Source organism: Morone saxatilis, unplaced genomic scaffold (genome assembly GCF_004916995.1).
Source record: "Morone saxatilis isolate NCDOM2014 unplaced genomic scaffold, NCSU_SB_2.0 Contig22, whole genome shotgun sequence".
In the NCBI taxonomy this organism is placed as follows: Eukaryota; Metazoa; Chordata; class Actinopteri; family Moronidae; genus Morone; species Morone saxatilis.
Genome location: NW_023339785.1, coordinates 20,572,216 through 20,598,873, shown reverse-complemented (window position 1 = coordinate 20,598,873; position 26,658 = coordinate 20,572,216). Strand labels below are relative to the sequence as shown.

The following is a 26,658-nucleotide window of genomic DNA, read 5'->3' as shown; positions in this document are numbered from 1 at the left end:
TTTGCACATTCTACTGGTGTTAAGAATAAAGCTGATTTTTGAGTAAACTAAATCTTCTCCTATCGCTTCATTAAAGAACACGCGAGGATAAGGGTTTAAAGAGATCGCTTTCCTCAACACTATTAATAACATGGATATTATAGTGCGTGTTACATACAGTTGAACTGCAATGATTAACATACTTCCTGCAGGTTCATTTTTAAGACATTTTTAAGACCATATTGAATGCAATTTAGGACCTATTGTACGCCCATGCTGGCAAAAAAAAGTAGAAAGGATATGAAGGAAAATTGGTATTTGTTTCATGTTGGATTCGTTTTTTAGTTGTTACAGCGTGATCAACACAAAATTCTTCCAAAAACACATTTAAAAGGGAAACAAAAAATGCAGCTTTATACAAGTAATGTTTACAATTTTGAAGACCTGTCAAAATCATATTTAAGACATTTTAGATTTTAAGACTTTTTAGATTCTGCAGATTAGTTTTATAAGGTAAATTTGCATTTTTTAGCTTTCTCAGAGTATTTCAACTGTTCCATTACACTTAGCTAGTGATTTTAATCATCTATTTCTATTCCCTCTCTCTCTCTATATATATATAATGTAACTATTTTAACTTATTCTCACATGCAAACCAGTTTTCACACACTCTCATTACCAGCATGTTGTGTGATAGTTGACTCGTGGCTATATTTTTTAAAGCTTAATTGCTATTAGATATCAATGGTTTAGCTAAACTATAATCTTTACACTTGGCGCCTGGCAACTGCAAAAGTAACCCCTGGGGTACAAGTACCCCTGGTTGGGAATCACAGGCTTAGGCTACAGCCTACAGAAGAAATGTATCACAGTTTGTGCATCACAGCCACATTTTCATTTTCACACTTGCAGACATATGTAAACACCCACCCATACAGTACAACCATAAACACCCAGCCAGGTTATCCTTTTTGCATGGTTGGAAACTTTGGCATGCTACAGATATGGCATCTTGAAAAATCCTCTCTTTTCAAATCGGATAAACCCTCCCTGTCTCTCTCACAACCATCCACAAGTACACACATGTACACACACATCGGTTCGATATAACCCTTGATAGTGGTGCACACACGGAATGACACACACATACACTCACAAAACCTATAACATCTGTCTAATCTTCTGTTGAACATGGTGCTCACACCACCATCAAGGCTCTGGGCCAGGGACGATGTCGAGGCCATACAAGGCCTCAGGCTTTTAGTCCTGTTTGGAGGATGAGTGAACCGCTGCATCCTCCAAACAGAGTTCCAGTAATCCTCTAAAACATGAAATCCTTGACATTTTGGCTGATTTCCAATTTACAAATTTAATATTGCCTAGTGAAATTTAAATGAGGATTTGATAGATCTGACTGCAACCTGAGTATATGCAGTTTTTGTGCTGTGTGTTTGTGGGAAAAGGGGAAGTCAGGTCAATGCAATTTGCAGCAAACAAGCCAAGATGAAGGGCTGTGCGGCATTTTGCAACATGGACTGTCTTTTCTCTTGACATGTGTTCTTTTTGTGTATGTGTGAGTTTTGTGCATTTCTCACCTGTGTCTGATGTCACGGTTCCTGATAATAAGCCATAAAGGAGCATTTAAAAGGAGAAAGAGAAGGTAAAAACAATCATTTACAATGCTAACAAGAGTCACTCAGAATTTCACAGGCTACAATGAGTCAATTTTCTCCTCATAAAGTGAGATTAGGGTTGATTTAGATGACTGTATTGGTTCACATTAAATATTAACCTAAACAGGAAGCTTTTTGGCATTTCCTCCCAGAGGACAGGGAAGTATCAAATACAGACACTATGAAACCTTCGTCTGAACCAGAAATATTAGTCAGAGATACAATAATAACAGAGAATGAGAGAGTAAAGTTACATAAGGAGAACACTTTACAGGACAAATGACTGTGCAATCCCATCGAGATTCTACGCTTGAGAAAATACAGAAATAGAGAATGTAGTGCCTGCAGCACAGTAGCAGATATCATTGTCATAATCCACAGAAAAAAAATAGCTTTGTTTCACAGCAAAGACTTTCAGCTTCTCTCACATCCTAAAGAGGTAGATTAGAGTCTGTGATGTCTGAACCTCATACACTCTGCATTTGCATGAAGACAAACTTCAGAATGTATTCTACTGAGATCAAACAGATCACAACTGCAGATGCCAACCAGAGCTAAAGCCATACTAACCCATATCAGCCGAGCTAACTTTGTAATAATTGTGCTCTAGTCTATCCAATGCTCAGCATCTCACTGCTTCCCACTGTGTGTACCAAGATCAGTCTCCACTTACACACATACCCAACGAGAGTCTTACTTGAGTTCCAGTATGGTTCTGGTGTATCCATCAGGATGAACCCTGCGGATGAAGTTGAAGTCCCCCACGTAAAGAGAGCCATCGGGGCCGCTGGCCAGTGCCACGGGAGCAAACAGCATCATGTCCCGAGCGGCACCGCTGCAGCTTGGGCCGCAGGGGACGCTTCGGTAAAAACCATTCCCCATCACAGTGCTAATGACAGGAGGCTGCTGCGAGAGGAAGACATTTTCCCCATTTCCCTTGTGAAGGATTCCTGGGGAGGGAAGAATGCAATAAATACCTTAAAGGCCATGAAGACATATTTTCTCTGCTTCTTACTATGGGTGATGGGATCCTACACGAACACATAATTTTCTGCCTTTGTGGGGTTGTGATCAAAACCACAGTCACACAACCCTGATGAAGCAGATTATCTTTATTCATCTCTAGTTTTTGAATGTTAAACTCTTAACAAATAATAACTGATAACGTTTGTTTCCCGAATTACTCAGGTTGTTGCACAGTTAGGAAAGAATACTTAATGATATAGAGAAGTAAGATTTTTTTGTGATGTTTTTAATGAATCTGTATTTGGCCTAGTCATCTGGACTACTGCATTTGTACTATCTTTGCTTCAAGGACCACAGTCAAGTCTTGGACTTAATTGTGTTATCCTTGACATTTTTGTAGTTGGGAGTGATTTTATGTACTTGTAGGAGCCATTTTTGTTTGTTCATTAAAGAACGACAAGATCTTGCATTTTAAGTTAAAAATTATTCAATCACCGTGCGTCAAAAATCTGATAGAAGCAGTGTTCGACTAAGGACGCCGAGAAGAAATTGCTCTTGCAAGATGAGTTTGTATTCGCTTGGTATTGTTTGAACAGATTTATTTTACTTTAATACTTTTGAGTTCACTTACGGCAGTTTTCTATAAGTAAGTTCAATATTGTATATTAATATTTACAGTAGTGCTTTGAAATCAGACAAAAATGTGTAAATATAATAACATATTTTTTCAGCAGTAAGAGAGACAGTGTGTTGTGTTATTGTACCTTTATCCAACGCACCTGTCACACATTCAGTGAGAACTCTAAACTAAAAATACAATATTTAATGTGGTAGGATTCTGATTGTATGTGTTTGAGTCAAAAGAAGCAAAACATCAATGTCGTTTCCTGAAAAACAAATTTAAACTGAAAATTTAATTTGTGCATTTGAAAATAGAGCATGCAGGGCAGCTAGCCCTCATGCACTAAAAGCAAAAACAAAAACAAGAAGAGCACACACGTATATTGTTTGTTCTTACCACTGCGTATGTTGAGAGCATGGTGTTTGTCCAGAGACCACCCTCCCAAGTTTGAGGGGACCAGTTCAAATCCCTGCATCAGAGCGGTCCTCCTCTCCCACTGGATAACGCCAGGGCATGCCTCGTACTCATAGCCAACAGAAACTGAAATGCAAACACATTCACATATTAAAAAGGGATTGATGTTATGCACAGTAACAGTATATAAAGCAAAATGTGTGTAAGTGGTACAGACCTTGAGAGTCAGACTTCACACACAAGCACCCTCATTCTCTGTCTATCTCAAAACTATACTGTATTGAGTGGTGAGACACATGAAAGGCCTGTAGCGAGACCTCATCAGTGTGTGTGGTTGAGAGAGATCAGTGAGAAGTGGAGGCGTAATCAGGAGGAGCCCATCTTCATGAAGGAGCCCTAGAATTAGCTGCTTGGCCTCTTAGTTGTAATGATACGCTGTGCAGCTTCCCACTACAACTAACAACTATCAACAGCTTCTTATTGCTTGGCGGGATTAAATATGTTTCGACAATAATTTACCACTTCAGACTCAGAATAGGTTTAAAGGCAGCAGGTGACAAAGCCGTGGGAGCTCTGAAAAAGGTGTTAACACACAAACATACTTACATATGTGTCATTCTCAAACACACAATCACACATACAGACAGAAGTCAGGCATGAAGTCATAAGCCTTTTTCATAGGTAGAAAATAAATACCGACTGCAGATGCATATTTTATAAACAAAACACACTGTATGATTAATTTATATGATACTCTCTAGTTTATTTTTATTATCATATTGTCTCTAACAAACAGCTACATTTAAAGTCCCTGCAAGGAACTTTCATTTTACATTGCAATTTGTATACTGATGTGAATACGTCTCGCAATGTATTACATGACTGACCAAGTTTGACACTTGTGCTATATCACTGTTCTTTTTTCTTTGTTCCTTAGTCAATTCTTCTCGTTTTCTCTTTGATGATCCTGCCCCATTATCAGTCAGAACCAAAAAATAAAACATACAAAATAAAATTTGCTAAATAAAAGTCTCCCCCTGCTTCACTTTAACTCGCTAACCTACTACTCATTGCCAAACCTTGCCTGGGAAAATGTAACATAGGCTCCTACTATCTGTGTGCTGTAAATTATTTTGTTAAAAGTTACTTTTCACTGTAGGCAACCTATATCAATTAATTAATGAATATTAAATTAAGCTATAATTAAATAAAAGGTCATCACATCTTTCTTTAAATCACCAAAAGCTGTTTTAAATATTTGAACTTTTGTTTTTCTGGTAATGTATGGAATAAAAAACATCTCTTGAATGTACTGTATAATTAACGCAGAGTCCAATACAGTTAATCTAGTCACATTTTAAAATGATACAACAGTGCTTAAATTAAGATAATGATACACCTTATCAGTACAGTAAGGGCAGCTTGACACGTCTGACATAAATGTGGCAGAGGAATAGTTGTTCCTGTCAATTACTGTTGGCACTGATCTCTCTTAACATGCCCGTGCATTGATGGGCACTTGAGGGTAAATGGGGAGCAAAGTCAGCATAAAGACCAGTAGAGAGATGATGGAATACACAAGCATACATGCTCATATTATCTACAAAAAAGAAGATTCCCTTTAACACAGGGAGAAACACTCAGCAGGCACACAGGGCCAACTTAAGTCTCTAACTTAATGGGTAGCTACAATCGATAAAGTGATTGGGGAGGGAAAATAATGGGTAATTTGGGACACTGGGGCTTGTGAGAGAGAAAAATAAACCGTATAGTGTTGGACAAAAGATCTTCTGGAACTATCTCTTAAGTTCATTCCAAAGGTTTATTTGTTTCAATTGTGTGCGTCTTAAGCTCTGATAGGCTTGCAATCTTGTGTTTTTGAAGGGCAGAAACAGAACTGAGTGTAAATGTATATAGAAGTAGAGTAACAGCATGTCTTCAAGTGTAACAAATTAGTATTGTGTGATTTCTGACCGTTAAAGTCACATTGCACCCCCCTTGAAGAACCTGTTTCATGGCCTGAAAACCAATTCATCCTTATGAAAATGCATCAAAAGTTGCCATAAATACATTACCGCGGGACACTGTCCTGTTTAAAAAAAAAAATACAATAAAACTGACTTCATTTGAGGAACAAGGCTTTTCCAGGACAAAACGGGCAAAGCAATCTCAAAGGGAAAGTGTCAGTGTTTGGAGAACTGCTTCACAACCGAATATTACTGTAGCTATATTACAAGAAATGACACACACATGGACACACGTAGACACACTCTCTCACAAACAATACGCATGCACACCATAGAACATAAACGCACACTCAATATCTCACAGGTGAAAGCTTTCATTCCCCTCAGCCTCAGGCAATGTGTTCACCCCAGCAAACAGAGCATGATCTCCCTTTCTCTCGCTCTCTCTGACTAGGTGTGCACAAGAAGTATGTGTGCGTACACACATGTTGCCGTACGTATATGTGTGTGTCTGAACACATCTACAAACCGCTGACACAGCATTAAGTAGTCAAAATGAGTCTGCACGTTATCTGTATATTCACATACGCCTTTATGCAGAATTTACACTGGTTTTTATGCTGCCTGGCAGATTTTCAGTGTTTAGTGTTTTCTTATTTTCGTGAAATGGAAATTTAGAGAACCATTTTGGACTGACTGTTATTTCCTAAGCTGTGCCGATTTGGTATCTTGGTGAGACACAGTAAAGGGTGTGGCAATGCCAAGCAGTGGGTGCTTTGTAATCTTGGGACCAAGATTGAGTGCGCCTCACGGGGCCTGCCGCGCATCGAGCAGGTTGGCAGCTTTTGGCCTCTTTATTTGGTGAAAACTCTCCAAAATTATCTAAAAATCATACAAATTCGTTCGTCTTTTGTTCACTTTTCCACATTTATTCTGGCCAAAGTGACGCCTGGACATTATTTTTAATTAAAATAGGGTACGTTTAATAAACATGGCTGTGATGAGCGATGTGATGTTGAGATTGTTGGGTTTCAGTTTTATAGTGGTTTCACAAAAAAAAAGACTGCGATTTTTAACCCCCAACTTAATTGTGGATCATTACCAGGATCACGTTTATGTTGCATGTTGATTCAATTTTACTTTCATTTCATTCATGGAACTATGGTGCCATTTAACTGCAGATGGTTACTTTATGGATCACTGTGCTGGCAGTATATTTGAGCTGCTGTATTCATATTTGAAACTGCACATCCCAGAAAACAATAATTTCCCTCTGTTTAAAACTCTCTGCAGGATTCCCAAACTGTCCCAGCCCTGCATTTAAAGGGGATGAAAGTAGGGGATGTGATTAGCCATGATTGTCACAGCCTCTAACATACCCACCCATAATGTATGGTAATGTATTCTTTCTGATCTCACCCTGTGCCCAAGTACACAACAGGTGCGCTAAGGGAGTCTGGCCAGGAAATTACCAAAAGTGCATTTGGCAAGCTCCTGACACCCTGGGCAGGGTCCACTTGACTGCGATCTAGCTACGCTGCTGGGTTCAAAAATAGAGCAGCAAATAACCCACAATGGACTTGTGGAGGTAGGGAAATAAAAAAAACAAACTCTCTGCAGAGAGAAAGTACTGACAGATGCTGAATATTTTTTTCAGACAGGATTGATGGCTACAGTATCTTAAACACTGTCATTAATCATATGTTGAATAAAACACTACAAAGTAAGTAGTAATCAGCCCATCTGTATTAAGCCTGTATGTTTAAATATCCTCAATCCTGTTGATCATATTGTTTATCCTGCTGTAATGTTATTTCCATGCAAATTTCATAACATAACAATAAAGAATGTACTACATCTGTCAGTTGTTTATGCTAAACATTAATATGCCTGTGCACGTAAGCTGTGGCATGCTCGCAGGTATCCAGGGCCCCCCCCCAACCCCTGCTGAAAATGTTCCTGCGTATGCCAGGAACTATAGAGTGGGAAGGATCAGGGGAAAACATGGGGAGAGAGAAGAGAACAAGGGGGGACAAAGGAAGACAGGAGAAAGGTAACAGGGGAGATCAGAGAGAATGAAGGAAATAACAAGCAGTGAAGAGAAGAAAAGAGTTCAGGAAAGGACAGAAACACAGGAAACGCAGTGAGGGTAGAGGACGATGGGAGGCGAGAGAAGGGGGTAAAAAGGGCAGGGAGGGAGATGGTTCAGCAAAGCAGGGCAAATAAAAAACAGGGCTGTTGGAGTTGAGAAAAGGTGAAAGATCAGGAGAGAGCTGGAGCAGATGAAATAAAGCTCTAACAGATAAGGGGACGAGGGGACGGATCAGGAGGAGAGAGAAAGCCTAGGGATGGAGAGATCCAATCTTTGTATGAGACCATACACTCGAGTGGACAAAGCTTCTGGTATGCCTGAGATATCTCAGTGCTTATGGAAAGCTCTCTCTCTCTCAGCTCCATTGTTTGTCTACAACCCTCCACAAAGAAAAATGGCGACCACAGATAGCAGAAACATTATCTCTTAAATGACCAATAGAAAGTCCACAGGTTTAAGCCTCGACAGCATCTTTAAAATGTCTGTTTTGACCATAATGGACCAAAAGTGCAATAACAGTTCTAGGTATACAGCCAGTTTATCTTTTTCACAGGTAAGAGAGGACAATTGGGGAAAAAAGAGACAATGAGCCACATTCATAAACACTTTCCATGCATAGATTTGTATTTTGCACATGCACCCATTTTTCTCCATAGAGCCAGCTCTGTTCAGGAGTGCTATCTCCCTTCTACTAGTGATAATATCTTTACTGCCAGTTACTCCACATTATATTTGTCCAGCCATCCTTCTTTTCATTCCTTCTTCTCAATACAAGTAGTCTTCTCTACTGTCAGTGGTAAAGGTCTTGGTGAAGGTGGTACAGTGTGTGCTTGCACAGTCCGCTTCCCACTGCATTTATGGTTTGAATTTCCTGATATTTAACTATAGTGAACAATTCTTTGCATTTTGGTAAATCTTCAGTAGAACCACTAGTAAAGAAACTAAACCCTAAATACTGAATAATTATTTATTATCAAGCAATCTAATCTCGCATTTCCCAGCAGGAGACTGTCCATTAACAACTGGCTGATTACCTGCTAAATAAATCATTTACACAACGACTTCCAATCAGTCTTTTGTGCAAACCAAAGTACGGAAACAGCCACTGAAAGACCTGAGATTTAATAGGGATTACAATAAAATCTCTCTTCTAGCAGTAGTGGTTGGATTTGACACAGCTGATCAAAACATCCTTTTTCTAAGAGTTGAGAGGTGGTAGCCCTTCTTTTTGATTTAATTTATTTCTTCCTATCTGGGGTAAAGACATTTCACTTCATCTCTCAGGAATTTTATGTCTGGAAATAATATGACTAAACTGTACAAATCCATTTTCCCATGGAAGCCTTAGCCACGTTTCAAGGAATAGTTAAATATTTTGGGAAGTATGCTTATACGTTTTCTTGTCAAGAGTTAGATAAGAAGATTGAAACCAATCTCAATCTGTACATTAACTACGCAGCTAGAAAAAAGAGGCATTTAGTTTAGCTTCAAGACTGGAAACAGAAGGGAAACAGCTGCATACTAAAAATGACAGGGTTAAAAATTGATGCACTGATGCAATACTGGATTCATTTTACCCAGCACTCGTGGGTAGAAAACCCAGTGATTTTTAGTGTGTTGCCTGGTTCTCTTCCAAAGTTCATAAAATCTATCAACACCTCTAGGGGTCCCTAATTAACACATTATATCTTGTTTGTTTAATCTGTAGACAAACGCCAACTCATGGTTTTACACAGAGTTTTGTTCTCGGTGTGTTTGCATGAAACATGCGATTTTAATATTTTTCTTTGTGTTCTGATTGAAAAACAAAATTCCTTTTCGAAAAGTTAATTAGTGAGCTTTAACGGTGCTTGTCAAAATATCAAATTATTCCTTTTAGTCACTCGCTCACATCAGTGACATAAATGCCTGACTATAACACAAAGTATTGAGATTTCTACTTCAACAGGAACAGTAGAGAGATTATCAAAAATCCTGTCTTAAACCCTGAGACCACCTGTATGACCCCATACGTTTTCTTATTTTTCTCTTATTTAAAAGAAATAATAAAATATTTTGGAATGAGGCTCATTATATTTTATATTCTACCTACCAGTTGCATGTGTGAGGCCCCAGACTTCCTGGCCATAAACATCAGTCTTGTTCCAGACCAGCCTGTGGACCAGGCCAGGCCCAGCGGGATACCAGCGCTGGTACAGTCTTCCCTGGACCGATGCACGGACATGCACTTTAGACAGGCCGCCCAGTGGGGAAATGGGGGACAATGGGGAGGGAGGTGTGAGGAGGATTCGCAGCAGAGAGAGGTAGCCTGCAGCACGGGTGCTCAAATAGTTGAGCTTCACAAAAGCTCCTGGGATTGAAACTTCTTCCTGCACCGCCTAGGGAGAACAAGATGAAGAGTAGAGTGAGAAATACAGGTGACGGAAAGAGGATTAATGAGAAAAGAGACAGAAAGAATAATATAAAAAAGAAAGGTGTTTTATTATTACTTTGTATTTGTATAATAAGCTCACGTAATAAGTGTTAGTGCCAGGTACAGGAAGAAATAGCTTACACAGTAAGGGGCAAATATGTGTTAGCCATGTTACAATAAAAATCAGAAAAAATATTTTTAGAAAATGATTTTCTTTTCTTACTTTAAGAATCATTTTTAGTGTGTATCTGTCCGCAACTAATCTTGCCACCATCAGCCTAATATTTTTTGGGCACATTTATGACTGTTTGCTCATGGACCTCTTGTGGTTGCAGTGATTCACAATTTTTGAAAGACCTTGAAAAACCTATTTTGACGGCTCTGTTTTATACCACCGTTGACTGCTGACTTCTCACTCCTTTTAACCAGCTGGTCACAAATGATCAACAACTGCTTCTGTTTGTAATCCGGTTATATTGTTGTTATATTCAACTGCTTATTGTCTTCCATTCATTCCACTACTCTCATGCATACAAGCTGGACACTAGTGATGTGCGGATCGCAGTTATATCATAATGTGTGGATTGGCGGTTCAGGTCAGAAGAATTAACATTCTGATAATTGTGGGTGAGTGAAATTAAGAGAGACACTGTGCATGTTTACGCATGAAGGCACAGCAGCGTAACGCTTTTTATTTAAATCTGTGACATGCTGACATGATTGGTCAGATCTAATGTAAATTGTTCTTTACACTTCCAAAAGATCACACACACAGTCCAGGTTCATGAAGTGCAATTGTTTGGGGTAAGCAGCCTTCCTCCTGATAAATCCAGAGCTCTATCGGATCTGTCCTAAATATAAATATAAATAGATTTTTCTAAATGTTTAATTCTGTTTCCTCTGGAGAGTTTCCTCTGGCCTGTCAAGTTTTTTATTACAGTTTTAGTTTTGCTGCTTAAATGTCCCATGATTTGCTGTGACATTACTGCGACACACACAACAATACACAACAAAGAAATCACCTGGAAAGCTTGTGCTGCTCAACATAATTTATAAGGCAATATAGCCTACAGGGACCGGTAAGAGGGGGAGTGAAATGTCCATGCGGGTGCAGGTCTCTCAATTAGAGAAAATAATGTGTTCGGGTGGGTGCCAGGTGGAGGATTTATGTGATGCGAATTTGGATGACGTCAGAGCCGATACCCAACACAGAGCCCACACATCACTATCTTAGACACACCTGGTAGAGATCTACACTCTACTGAGTTCACTCTACTAGTTAATGAATGAAATGAACTCTGAAGGATGAAATCTGTCTGTACAATGAGGGTTTTATTTTTGAAGAAAATGTAGAAAAAAGGATACATATCCTGTCTCAAGCTCATCTCGCTGATAAAAAGTACAGCAAAAATGTATTTATCCACTATAATATCTCTCTTTAAATCCAATGCTGTTTGATTTAGTGATTACTTTAAATCAAATTATCTCTAAGCTGACTATCTCTGACACGCTTTCATCAAAAGTTTAAAGGCTTTTATTCCATTTATTAACCAAGGTGAACACAGCGGGTGTTATTAAGCTCACTGTGAACACTAAGTTTCCATTTATTTGCTTGCTGCCTGCTTGTCCTGAGGTGTTATTTGTCAGGAGGATAAAATGTTCCTCCGTTCTGACAATCTGTTCATCCCAATCTCATCTGATTTTGTAAGATGAGCTTGAACTTTGAAGTGCAGATGATATGTTGTGGATATGAATAATTTACAATATTTTTTTTTCTCTGCCACAAAAGGATCATGTGACTATATTCATATTGGATGTGACATTTTCTGCAGTCTATCATGTGTTTAGCTAATAGGAAAATAACTTTCTGGGTACCAAGAACTTTACTGAAACTAAAATGAGGTCAGGGTGAGGTTTTGGTCACTGTAAAAAAAAGATCTTTCGAGTCACACTGGAGGGTAAATATATAATCACCAGTCTGACCTCCACACCTGACTTTCAGCCATCTAATTTGCTTTTGTGGTGGGAAGTATATGGATGGAGCACAAATTTGCATTTTGCTCATTCCTTATTTGCATGATGCAAAGACGAATTGAGCTAAATTTGCAAAATCCAGTGAGACCGGGTTGGTTTGTAGCTGAGCTGTTACAAATTGCTACTAAGCTTCATTCATACAGCCTGTCAATTGTAGACGTGAAGCAGTGCATATACATTTTATATAGATTTTCTGATTGCAGTAAAGTAGTTTTGCACCTGTAGCTCAGGTACGGCTGGCCCCTTCTCTGCACATGCTCCTGTGTATCTGGGAAGTGGGTAGGGTAGGACCAGCGGGTAGGGACTCAAAACACTCCTGATGTCACATTTAGGAGTTTGTGCTTCCTCCCTCGACATGGTCACCTGATCCAGAACCAGGAAGTTGTTGTTAGGTGTCCAGATAGTGCGTGTCTGTGGCAGGAAAGGTGGGCGCTGGAACATCAGGGTCATAGACATTGCGCCCAAGGTCACCAGGTCAAAACTAAAGATTTAAATGACAGTAAGACATAATAAGATTGGAGCACAAGGGGAATAATAGAAGCACATCTTTTGTGTATTTTGGTTGTGGATGTCTCTACCTTCCATCCTGCCTACTGATAGTGTAACCATACTCTGGATGCTGTGGGAAGGTGATGTTGACTCCGACCAGAGGAGAGCCATCCTGCAATGCAACACTACCTCGAATCACAGCCACCCGACTGGAAAAACAAAGAGAGAGAGAGAAAGAGATACACAAAGAAAGGAAGGGATGATAGGTTTGATGGAAAATGATGATGGAAAACATAATCATTGTTCGAAGAGAGAGGCATGTTGTGACGCACAAGCCAAATGACCTTGTGCATGAAAAAAAAGCAAACGCATTTATTCTACACAGTAGAATTCTCTTATTTAGTACATAGAAATCTGCCAGAGACTTCCAGGATACAAGGACCATAAATATAGCTTAACCCACAGTAAAACCTTTCAACACCCTGTCATATAAAAAAACAAAACCTCCACATAATGTTTATATTACAGTGACAGTGGTACCTGCAGCAAAAAAAGGCTGTGTTGTTCTTTAAATAGCCCTAAAACCATCAGTCACATCTCTGCTATTTTGAAATATTCATCTTGATTTTTGCAGGTAAAGTGTGAAATACACTGCTTAAATCCGGAATAATCACTGAACTGGTCAAATGAAGACAGATTCAGACAGACACATGTGTTGCACACACATATGCACACACACACGCGTTCAGTGATGGAGCCTATCTATTACTCTAGAAGAGGGATAAATGAAGGATGGTGAGGTTTCCCCGGGTGGCTGCATTGCCCCGTTTGTTACTCCTGTCCTGAAAGCTGCCATCGATTTCCCCTCTGAAAAAACAGCCACATAATTAATTTATTTGTTTATTCTACAAGTGGACCAGGGAAAAATGCACTCAGAGAGGCATCACTTCTTGTTTTTCAAACCAAACTTTCTAGGTCATCATCATGTCGGTGAGATGTATTTCCTCTCTTAGATGGCAGTGAGAGGCCACTGAAAAATTAATGGTGACACCTTCACGACTGGTGTAACTGAATGATACATTAAGCATTAATATGTGACAAACAAATACTCTGCAGTTGTAGCATGACACCGATAGGTCAATGCACTGCCGTGTGACTGCTAATCTCCAGGGGAACACAGATCACTAAGATGTGTGCATAGGCACGTGAACACATGAGCAGCCTCATTCACATGCAAACTCACACGCTCTCATTAAACAAATGGGTAATAGACAATTCAACGCGACAATTCAACGCGTTAACACGGATGTATTTACTTCATTATCCACTTCTCATGTCTTTCAACATACCATACAATAGGACAATTCAAGGACACAGACATACAAAACAAATACATGAAGGTATTCGCATGCACACGCAGACCGAGGCTCACAAAGAGTAAACAAGCGCATACCTGGTATCAAAGGGCACCTCTCCAGGGAGAGTGTGTGTGGCCGCTTTGCCAAGAAGGAAGTGTATGCGGCGGTAGAAACTGTGAGTGTGTGTGCTGGCGGGGGAGGGGGGCGTGGTGGGGGTCAGCGGGCTCTGCTGCAACAGGGCCAAGGGGTCGGCCGAGCCGTGACACAGAGGGTCGGAGCCACAACTCAGCTGCTCGCAACAGTCTGGATCTACGCAGTCCATCAGGCCATCTGAAAAAGACAGGAGTTCCCAAATGTATAAATAAAATACACATTCACACACAAACAGCTTCATATGAGGAGTTGATTGTTAAGAGGGTCCTTGAATTTACGCAGTTAATATAGGTGAGATATTAACATTTTTATTATGTATAGTTAGGAAAAGATTTAATAGATTTAAATGACTACGGTGCTGAGAACAAATTTCTATTTTAAAGGCCAAAGTACTGTATATATCCGCAGTGAAAGGCATGAAGAAGACACCATAAAACCTCAGAACTGCCAAGAAATAATTTTTTACACTGTGGGCTGACGAGAAAATCTACTGGAGTAATCTAATCTACAACAATGAACTGCACATGTATCATAATTATGCTGAGTATCAATCAAATGAGATTCATTAGGGGCCATCAGCATACAATTATAGCGTCTATTGCTATAAATCAGACCTAAATCACCAGCGTTATTTGAATGTAATCCATAGTAGTCCGGCATAAACAATGAGATACAAAGCAAGGCAGCAGGTAATAGGAGCCAGGCTGGCATTTGTGTTTCCTATTTCAAGCCGGTTTCTGAAAAGGCAGGAAACAGTGCTGACATTTAAATGCATCTGACCACAGAGCAGAGAGCTAAAGGCCAACAATATTCTATTATAACCTCCTCCTACAAAGGTAGCATAGTACAATGGTCCATTTCCATAAGATTCACAACTTCAGCTTTAAAGCACACTATTAATTGAATTTCTAAAATCATTCTCACTAAAAGAACACACAGGTGTCCTGCTTATTATGCAGGAATGGTTGCTAACCGTTACACACAAGAAAGAGACAAAAAGGAAATGTAGCTTTTGAACATATGTAATATATAAATATGAATGTGCGTGTGATTTCACTGCCTAGTGTGCAGAAAAATGCAATTTTTGTAAGAGGAAGAACAATACATGCACTCCTGTCTCCCATCCAGGCAGAATAATTGAAACTCTTCAAAGTTCCTCTTCATTCCCTGATTACTTGTGATAGCATCTTTCCATCTCTGTCTATCTTCAGAGACAAAAAGATTGCTGTGAGAGAAGGCTATGAGAGCCTACAGTATATCTGCCAATTAAGGGAGATGGCTGAATTGTGTGGTAGAAAATTATGGTATTTGAAAAGCTGTGCAGAGAGGTTGAATGATAGAAAGATAAGAAAAGAGTAAATGGTATCCATAAGGCTTTGTTAGTGAGTCTTTCTCCAGCATAATCATCCCCTGCGCTGAACAGTTCCATACCTGCAGTACAGACACTTGAGGAAGCTCATCAATATTCATATGGCATTATAATACCATATGATGCCATACTGTATGTATATTCCTTTTAGTGCCATACTGTACTATATATATATATTTTGTTTGAGTTTAATGTAGAGAGAAACCTGTCCCTTTCTCCACCCACTCACTACCTTAACCTCTACTTATGCCTACGCACTCATACAGAGAAAACGTGATATTAAATCAAATCAAGGCATATGTAAGGGGTAGTCCAGCAATTTAGTATTACACAACTATAATGTAGGGTAGTTTGTTTATAGTATATTCAAGCGGCAGAGGCTTAGGTATCCTGACTTTTAGTTCAGATAAGGGTCAAGCTACATAAACACAGGATCCTACACTTCCCATAATCCAACCAATAGCATTTTTGTTAGACCCTTCCTGCCTGCCAATGCCAAAGTCTCTTAAAGGATTAGTCAGACATTTTGGGAAATATGCTTCCTTGCTTTCTTGCAGAAAATTAGATGAGAAGATTGATGCTGCTCTCATCTCTGTCTGTTCAATTTAAGGCTGCAGCCAGCAGCCAGTTAGCTTAGCATAGCATGAAGACTGGAATCAGGGGGAAATGGCTAGCCTGGCTCTATTCAAATGTAACCAAATCTGCCTACAAGGACCTCTAAAGCTCACTGATTAAATAGGTAACTTGTTAAATCCATACAAAAACCACAATGACAATTTGTGGTTTCATAGAGGCCCTACATGACTATTTCTTGGCCGAGTGCAGTGGCAGCCTGGAATCAGCAAGACTCCAGGAACTTAGTGCTACTTACAGGCAGACAGAGAATTGAATCGATCGTCTCATCTTATTCTATGCAAGAAAGTATATTTTCTTAATATTGAATTATTCTTTTAAACTCTGCATCCTTCCATTGTTTTATTCCAAGTCCAAGCTGAGATCCTCAGATAACATAGGGTTATTTTTATAGACTTGACAAAGCTGTGGAGGAAGAATGACCAGCAGGCTGGTCAGGAGGGACCATGACAGCCGAAGAGGTCGGTGTGTTTACCGAGGCAGCTAAAGCTCTCAGTCCGCTGTAGCAGCACCCCCGCTCGCTGTTTGTTTTACAAACCAACAGCAAAACTAGAATTACCGCCCCACAGTTGTATGCCTCTGCCAACCAGCCAAGTTGCAGTTTACATCCATATCTGACCAGACTAGTGAAGGCTTTAAATGAATTTAATTAAAGGTATTAAGTGTATTTTTTGGCTAAAAGGAAGTTATAACTATACTTACAATATATGTTTGATTCCAGTGAATATACATTTTTAAACTGATTAATGAAGGATTATCAAATGTATTGGCTAAACAAGTACACATGTACTTGATTACTATGTCAAGATGGATTCTAGTATAGCTATAAAAATGTGGTGCTTTTGTTTTCTGCTGGCATTTTTGATCCATTGTATAAATTCATTCACAGGATCACAATTAGCGATGTACACTACAATACTTTGATTTGTCAAATGCAGAATTGATGAAATGGAAAGATGAAAGCCTGTACTGTGATAGTTATTGTTTATTTATTGTGTTGTTCTAGTCAGCGTGTGGGTGAAATCTGGAATCGGACAATTCATTTCTAAATTATGACTGAAAACCTAATTTGACCACTAAAATCTCATCAGTTCATCCTCCAAGTGGACAAGTGGTTTGAAGAAATTTTCCCAGAGGCGTTCCTGAGATTTCGCATGTTCGTACGGATGGACGTACAATTTAAAAAACATAATGTGTCTGGCCACAGCTATTGACAGTTATAATTAATGTTTACCATTTGACTTTGTCTGATTTCATGTCAGTTGTGATTGGCTGGTTGGCACAGGTGTAAAAACAGGGTCAAAATGCTTCTAACACGCTTGTAACTGGTAGCTCCTAGCTTGTAACTTGAGTATTGTATATGCAGATAGGAAATTTGCGTGTCCATCTCTCAGACTTTCTGAAATCTCACTATATTCCAGCAGAAATATTGATTATACATACATCAAATATTATACAAAAATGCACCATCTCTGTGCACAAAACCTTTTCACACATGCACATAACATTTCTACCAATGAAAGACTTTATTAAACATTCACAAACTTAAATTTGTAAGATTATTATTCTAATTATTTTAATTATTTTACACATTCAGATTCTTAGATGTAATTTTTCTTCACATGTGCACAAAGGTGATATACGATTGCAGGCTGTGAAATTATTTGTGAAGATCATTTCACAAGCTCATAATATTAATGACCCTTATTTCCCTCCTGTTTGAAACAGCCGTTAATAACAACAGATAATCAGAACAATGAGATAGAAAATAATCCATTAATACGAAACAAAAAACATCCGTGCCTACACTGTTGGCACGCTATGTCCTGCTGTGAGTCATTTCCTTCATTCAGCCCCTATTTTATAGTACACAAGACATTTTTTATTGTATGGCTCTGAGGTTATAATCCAGGGTAAGGTACTGTAATTCATGTTTTGAGCTGCCATCTACACTGATTTTTTGAAGTTGTTGGCTCAGTCAGTCATGCAGCTTTGGTAAACAATGTGCAGGAAAAAAGGTTACATTACAGCTATCAGCAACCTGCACCACCTGAAAAAAAAGACTACAAAAAAGTATGTGTGCGTTGGGTGTGGGTTTCCCGCTGCTGCGTGCACTGATTCAAACGCCACTAATCAAAAAATGTAGAAGCACATGAAAAAAACAACAAACAACAAAAAATGAGGAAGCTTTTACTCCAAACAACTCAACACAATCTTGTTTGCAATGATGGATTATAGTACCGCCTTAACGGGCATGTCCATAATGGATATTTGATGGAGTTTCAAAGTGAATGGGCACAGTTGAGACTGTACTAAATTTTTAAAACTTGTTATGTATTGGACAATAGCCGTAGATGAGACTGAAATGGCGAGGAAATTATTGTAATGAGCAGAGCTCCCGCTACTGCTGATATGTTTCCTTCTTGTCTCTTCACAGTAGGACAGAAAAAACAGCTACAAAACTGAGCGACACACACCTCTCACCTGTCACCAAACACCTCATAACCAAAGAAACTGATTTTTTTTCTGCATGGCTTGCTGTATTTAGACTTGTGAAGTGCCTTTTATCCTAGCAGGTGGTATGCATATTAGACATTTAGCTGTGATAAGAGAAAAACAGACATACACACTTGCACACACATACACACATACACACATACAAATACATATTCAATATAATAATGACCAGCAGGACTCTACAGGAGTCTCAGCAGGACTGGGACGGCACACAGGGATGAAGGGGAGGAACAATGAGGCAGATTTTTCGGCAGGAGAAACAGGAGGAGAAGTAATGGAATGGAATGGACAATCTGCCAGACAGACAGAAATAAAAGAGGTAAGAAGAGAAAAAGAGATAGAAAATGATAGATGATGTTAGAATGTCACCTCCGTCGTTGTCTGTTCCATCACTGCAGTCAGTTTCCATGACAACGCTGCATCCAGGCCCACTCCATCCAGTTTGGCAGACGCAGCGCCAGCCACTCTGCTCCAGGGTACAGCGCCCATGCCCACTGCACAACCCTGGGCAGCCATCTGAAAAGGTGTGCCCCACATGCACACAAACACACAAGCACATTTTTGGCATTCGTGAGCATGTTGGAGGAGCACAATATGAGATTTAAATCCTAAATAAAGATAAATTACCTTTCACAACGACATCCAAATCATGAGTAACTGTGGAGGAGAAAAAGTGAGAATTGTGTAAGAGAAAGCAGTTGTAAATGGAAATTATCCCAACGCCAGCAACACCTTTTTAAAAATCCTATTAATCATAGTAATCAAAATATCACAAGGAATAATTAAACACTCCCACATGCACACACACAGCTCACCAATGTTACAGTGCTCTCCCTCCCAGCCAGGCTGGCAGATGCAGGTCCCGTCGTGGCACTGGCCGTGTTCTTCGCAGCGAGGATGGCACGCTCTCTGGTCGCACGCAGCGCCAATCCAACCCTCCTCGCACTGGCACTGGCCCTCTGAGCAAACACCATGGCTGCCACATGGCACTGGGCACAGCTCTGCCGAAACAGGTGGGTGGGGATACGCGTGAGAAAAAAGCATGTAAGTGTGAGAGAAAGAGAGAATGAGAGGCAGGGGAACAAATAGAGGAATTGAGCGTTGGAAGAAAAGAAAAGGCAAAAGAGGCTCAAGGGACAGGGAGAGAGTAAAAAAGTTCTAAAAAATTCAGAGTTGGGGGTGAGCCATCGGATATAGGTGAGAGAGAAAAAACAAGCGATAAAAGAGGATAACCTCAGAGACGAAAAGGTCTACTTTCTCACAATACACAATCTTCCCACCTCTAATAGCTGAGCTCCCTGAAGGAGGGGAAGAGTGAATAGACTCATAATAACAGCCAAATGATTCGTATTTGCACCGCATATTTAAACTACAGGGACTCCAATTCAGCTCTATTATTCTTTTCTGACATTTTGATCAAATTTGGTGAGTATGTTAATACCCCTTCCTTCCGTTCATCTCCCCTTCTTTGTCTCTGTCAGCTTTCTCTTTTCAGTATCCCTTTCTCTACCTCTCTCTTGCAACATCCCTTTAAAATGATTCCCTCCTCTTTTTGTCTATTTCCTTTTCTCTGTGCTCTTCACCATCCAACTTCCTCTCTCTCTGCAGAAGCAAAGCCTCATCCATCAGTAAAGAGAGCAAAGTGCTGGAGGCACACAAAGACTACTTATCCAGCTGCAGTAAAAAGTTATTTCAATTTAAATATACATAGCATGGAGAGGGAGGAAAAAGTGGATTAAAGTTGGAGAGTTTTTCAGCTCTCTATTAGAATTACATTAGCTTAGCTATGCTTCAACAAGGCCAGGACGTAGAATTGCTGGGTCCTTTTGATTAAAAGCCCGGTAGGTAGAGAGAGGCCACTCATATCTCAGATATTCAGCCACGGTCTATCATTATCACAGGCTATATCACTATAATAAGACATGCACACACCTGAGAGAGCAGCTAATGCCAATTGCTTGCAAATCATTGGTGTGCATGGTAAAGCGTATCCTTCCCAACACCAGCGTTAAGTTAGTGTGGTGGAAACAGGAAAGTCAGTGCTATAATGGCTATGTCAGTTTACACTGCAAGGACAAGGACATTTCTCTCACTATGCACCGCAGACTGCATTTTATATTTTACACACTAAAGCACATATGCTTTACTTTTGTCATTACAATGGCTAACTTAATGCGTTTTCTTTACAAACAGTATGGAATTGCTGTCTATTTAAGCAGGCGGTGTTTACTGAGAGCAAACGAAAGTTGAAAGGCAGTTGTAGATGCAAGAAATCTTTTAGAACCACATTTAAAAACCACAGACTAACTAATATATAGCGTACAAGTAAACAGGTATATAATAAACATCAGCAAGCTTTTAAATGCCAAGCTGGAATGTTCCTCGGAGTAGCAGTCTCCAAAAGGCCTTGCAGCAAAGTGAGAATGGAGGTCTTTTCTTTTTTCTCGCCTGGCTTTTTTTCCCTCATTTAGCTGAAGGGAAGGTGTGCGTGTCTGTGTGTGCATGAGCATATGTGCGTGTCTGCATGAGTATGTGCGTTACACTATAAATGCACGGTAAAGGCAAGAGTGGTGATAGTGGTGGTGGGGGCGGGGGGTTGCAGACAGAGAGTGCTTTCGTCAGAGAGTCATGAGGGGAAATCTCATTTACGACCAGCATGAAGAGAGTGCAAAAACACACATGCAAACACACACACACACCCACAGACCCATTTCACAGAGTGGCTCCAATCCATATTTCTCTCTCATGTCTATCAAATCCCCAGAAAATAGTATCTGGCAAGACCATGCATGCTACAAGAACACTGGCAAACTAGTGATGTGCAGTTACAATTTTCCTTTTTTTTCTGTGGGTGAACAATAATCCTCAGGTCTTACCAGTGTAGCAGTCTGGTCCAGTCCAGTTGGGCTGGCAGGCGCAGGTGTCTGACTCAGGGAGATAGGTGCCATGTCCTGAACACTGCTCCTGACAGGCTGGCAGCGGGTCATCACAGCTCACTCCTGCCCAGCCTGCCGAGCACACGCACTCCCCACGCACACACACGCCGTGCCCGCCACACTGAGGGTCTATGCAGTCAACTGCAGGGAGAGAGAGGACAAATAAAAAGAAAGAGTGAGTCAGAGGTGAGGGGAGGGAGTGAAGGGGGGGGGGCTGCCTCATTATAATCATCAGTTCACCGAGTATGAAAGCAGTGTTCTTTGCATCCCATCCAGGAGTTAACCACCCTAGCTACAATCCCTGTATCTGTTCCACAACATTACACTTCATAGGACACTTAGAACTGAAGCTTTGATAAGGGGTGAAATGGGTTGGTTTGTGTGTGTGTGTGTGTGTGTGTGTGTGTCATGGTGGTCTGTGCTACGCTGTGTTAGTGTGTGTAATTACAGCTCTGAGCGCCAAGCCAAAGCTCAGCACAGTTCGGCTCAGCTCAACTCAGCTCAGCCCCGCCGCTCAAGGTCAAACACCTGATTCAGTCTCTACAGGCCGAGATACTGGAGGCGACAGCAGGGCGGTCTTTGGGACAGCTGTGCCATCAGGTAATGATCAAGTGTAACATCATTATTGTTTTAAATATCACAGCTTTGTTTGTTTTTGCTAATTTATTGGGTGGTTTTACAATGGACAGCTCTAAGTGTCAAAGGCCCATGGCTGGTTTCCTGTACAGCTGTGAGGTGCCTCAGCTATCTGAGCTGCCTAAATAAGTGATATCTCTATTCAACCCGAGGCCATTTTTCACTCTATTTGCCTATATCTTGGCTACAGTAATATAACAGCATAACAAAACTACAATATATACATTCAATGAATTGATACTTCCATTATCAGAATTAGCTAGGTTACTGAGAAATGTCACCATTTGACAAAAACTAAAAAAGTAAAAAAAGAATAATAAAAATTGTTTGCAAAGTTTTTAACACAAACATCTGTATAGGAATGGATAGAGTAGAGTTTCAATGTTCTAGTGATAAGCCTATAAGAACCATGCACCACTTCTATATTTAATACTATCAGAAAACAGTACTGTACTGTAAATCATATAACAGAAAAATATATTTTTTAATTTTTATTCCTTTCATTTTGGGTGAACATGTTTAAGTTCTTGCCGGCATTCATTGTGTGATAAATATAACGTTGCCATGGAGTCAGTGAATTAGCTCTGCACTATCTTAACTGAAATGTTTTGGCAGCCTACATTTTGCTAAATCTGGCCACCATGAAAGGTGATGCTGAATCATCTACTAGCAGTTCCTACTTGCACTGTAACCATGTATGTGAAAACAATCATCCAGATTGCTTTTTATACTGCAGCGAAAGTCTACATTTAATGTGAAATGATTTTGAGACTAGATCTGAAGTTAGAAGTTGTGTGTTTTTGTAAATGATTTCTTGGTGAATTTATGGACATTTATCTTTGATGGACATCTATTAGTGAAAAGAAGAAGCTACGTAGATTTCAACAGTATGTATGACAAATTATGATGCTGAGAAGAGGAAGAAGAGAAGCAGTTAATCTACATGATATGAAATTTATTGGAACACAATTGATTAAAATTAGGTTCAAAGTTCAAATTCATCATTAAAGATGCGTGAATTGATTATTGTACACTTGGAGGCACTTGAAAAAGCATAAAACACAACACTTGAATATCAAAACTTAATAAAGTGGGGTAACGTGTTTGCAAACAATTGCCTATTTACACATCCAGCATACACAAATCAACGTTAGCATTAATTATAAGTCATGTTTCTGTGCATTTAATTAATGCAAGTCTAATATTCACTCTTATTTTAGCTCCGTTTTGGTCTCCACCAATTCCTAAAGTCTGTCTATCTGTTATCAGTTGCTAAAACAGCTGACTGCTGCAGCTTTACACTGGGTTGATGTGGGCAGTGTTGCTGGCTAGAAAACTAGCAAATTTGTGACTTGATTTGATTAATACCTTCCGTATAGCTGATGAGGTCTGCCGAGTCGGACGTCATTAAACTACATAGTCATTTGATGCATTGTCAATTTAATAATACTGATTAGTGCAGCTTTAAAATGGAATGCTTACTTTCATTTAAATATGTATAAGTCATATTTGTTGTGCAGATGTGAAATTATGTGTGTATCTGCTTTTGAGAGTGTTACACTTTACTTACCTTGTTCACAGTTAACCCCCTTGTAGGCTGGACTACATATGCAGATCCCTTGAATGCAGGAGCCATGGTTGGAGCAGGTGGGGTCGATACACTGACCTTCCTCCACATTACACTCTGCCCCCTTCCACCCTGCCAGGCACACACACCTTCCTTTCTCATACACGCCGTTACCGCTGCACAACACGGGGCACGAATCTGCAACAGGACAAACACAGATTACACCCACATATTCAGTAGTACACACATGCAAACACACACAAAGTGCTGCAGTATATTAGCTGGGAGACTGCAGTAACCTACCGTGAGTGGGGCTACGCTCTCTTATCTCAGCTAGTGCGCGGATTCAGCAAATCCTCAAGCAGCCCCTGTCTCCCTCTCTTTCTCTTCACACACACACACACACACACACACACGCACCTATACACACACACACACACACACTCCAGCTTATCCCTCACGCTGTTTCAATTTACTCAAGCACCACCTGAGCCTGGCTACCACGGCAACCCAGGAATTGTAGAAAATCCCCCCAACGTCACCTCACTCGCTCTGAACAGGCCGTGAAAACAATCGTGAAAACGGAAGATTAGGAAAGAGAGCATTAGGGGTTTATAGAATGAGGGTGGAAAGCGCAGCTATCTCCATGCAGAGATGGAGAGCTGTGTGGCTAATGTAATGACAGCCAGGTAGAATAAAGTCAGTGAGTGTCTGTCTGATGATGCACTGACAGTTACACCCCCCTCCAATCCCACCGCCTCCCTCATTGCAGCTGGAGGAGGTATGGCAGCTCCAGACTTCAAATGGATTAGAAAGACGATCCAAAACCAACTGCTTTTTTCTGGGATAATTTGCAGTGATGGCCCTGTGCGGTAATGCATGTGGGCATGTGTTATGTGTTTGTTTGATCCTTTGTTAAATCTAACAGTACCCCACAGTGAAATTCACTTTTTACAACTCTTGCCAAAACTTGCTGTCTAACTTTTTTCAAACTGAGAATATCATATCACCAGCAAATGAGCAAAGATGAGAGGAACAAATGAATAAATGATGAGCCTAAATAAATCATAGGACGTGATATCATATCAGCTGTTACTACACAATGAGACAGGTACAACTACATTAATTTTACAAAGAAGGACAGAGGGAGAGAGAGTGATAAACAGAGGCAGAGAGAAAGCAACAGGGAGAGAGGAGATACAGAGACAGAGAGAGAAACAAATGACAGAGTTAGAAGTGTAAAGGAGACAACTGGAGCGGGGAAGATTATATGGAAAGGTTACAGTTAAAGGATGGTAATGTTCTGTATTTTTCTTTTTGTCAACAAATGGCATTAAAAGACTGAAACCAACAATGACTGACAAGTATTGCCTATGTAGTAAAATACATTTTATTCCTCTATGCAATAGAACATCACTGTTTTACAGTTTTAAAATATCAATTAGCCAAACTTTTGCAATGGGTGACATGTTCCTTCATAACATGAACATAGACACCGTAGTTTATTTTCAATCCCACATACTCTAAATTCTGTGATAAAAGCTAAAATAATGGCCTAGTCTTAAAGGAAAGTCAAGAGTGTGGCCACCACTAACTAATAAACGCCAGATAAAAAAAAACACTACCTGCACTTATATAATATATTCAGCATAATGTGTATTTCATCTCATACTCACTAATCTGCTACTTATCTACAGAGGGACGGGGTCCTCTTCCATGGATTTGCATGTTTTGCAAGTTTTGGTGAGCGGTATTCAGTTGGTAGCAATCTCTAACTTTACCGCTAGATGCCACTAAAACCTACACACTGGTCTTTAACTTCACTTGCTCCCACTCTAACATTTTAAGTGCTTTGAATAAAAAACTCAAAACTTCCTGCAGATCTTTCAAATTAACATCTGCAGGGGAGTTTGCCCTTTGAATCGCTACAAGGCTTTTAATAAGAAAACGTGTAGGAAGTTCTATTGACAGTAGCTTAACAGCGCCTAAAAAACAGCAGAACAGGGGAAATAGTTGGTGAACCTGTTTCTGTTGAAGGAGAGAAAGAATCAGAGTGGTGAGTACACCTGACTCTGTATGGTGGCTAATGGAACTGCTGCTGTGGAAATGTATAATATACTGAATTGATTAAGACCACTGGTGAAAATGTGTTTTTATTAACACAAACCGGCATCAGTAGCTAATTAAAATGGGAGCCTATCAGAAAACATTAGGGTGGTCCTATTAAGATATGAAAAAATATGCTAATAAAACAGGGGAAACAAGCGATTGTATATATCCTGTCATTCTTCGATAAGCTATACTGCGCAATAGTCATGGTGCTGTAAATAACTGCTAGTGACCAAATACATATTAACAGCTTGAAAAAATTATCTAATTTTTTGAGTAAATTTGGCCCTAAAACTAGCCACCTAACTTAGTAAATTACCTTTATACCATTATATCATTAAAAAAAAAAATGACAGTAGAAGTTAATGGGCTTGGGATTGAGGGTCACACAGTAGGGAGGTCAGAATGTATTGAGAGATAAACTAACAAAGTGTTGGTTTTGGTGTTTTTTGGGGCTTGTTACCATTAGGAAAAATACTGAACAATGCCATCCTTATCCTTTATCAAATATCTCTTACCTTTGGCACAGTCAGGACCCAAGAATCCAGCGAAGCAGTGACAGTGTCCAGCCACACATTCTCCGTTTCCATTACAGTCGGTGGAGCAACCATCCATTGAGTCTGCACAGCCACACACATATACAAACATTCACACACACACACACACACACACACACACACACACACACACACACATTCACAAATCAAGACATAAAATATAGAGAAAAAAAA

At 39.9% G+C, this 26,658-nt stretch overlaps 1 protein-coding gene across 1 annotated transcript in view; it reads right to left on the bottom strand.

The window, feature by feature from the left end:
- tenm1 (teneurin transmembrane protein 1) overlaps positions 1 to 26,658 on the bottom strand; it is a 167,505-nt gene that overhangs the window by 45,267 nt on the left and 95,580 nt on the right. The window contains exons 9-21 of the mRNA XM_035669788.1: positions 26,446 to 26,547; positions 23,822 to 24,016; positions 21,556 to 21,756; positions 19,495 to 19,680; positions 19,307 to 19,336; positions 19,049 to 19,195; positions 14,103 to 14,337; positions 12,739 to 12,858; positions 12,380 to 12,641; positions 9,806 to 10,091; positions 3,637 to 3,780; positions 2,350 to 2,602; positions 1,575 to 1,595 (exon numbers count right to left, since the gene is read on the bottom strand). Coding sequence (XP_035525681.1) covers positions 1,575 to 1,595; positions 2,350 to 2,602; positions 3,637 to 3,780; positions 9,806 to 10,091; positions 12,380 to 12,641; positions 12,739 to 12,858; positions 14,103 to 14,337; positions 19,049 to 19,195; positions 19,307 to 19,336; positions 19,495 to 19,680; positions 21,556 to 21,756; positions 23,822 to 24,016; positions 26,446 to 26,547 — 2,182 coding nt within the window. The remainder of the gene's footprint in view (positions 1 to 1,574; positions 1,596 to 2,349; positions 2,603 to 3,636; positions 3,781 to 9,805; positions 10,092 to 12,379; positions 12,642 to 12,738; positions 12,859 to 14,102; positions 14,338 to 19,048; positions 19,196 to 19,306; positions 19,337 to 19,494; positions 19,681 to 21,555; positions 21,757 to 23,821; positions 24,017 to 26,445; positions 26,548 to 26,658) is intronic.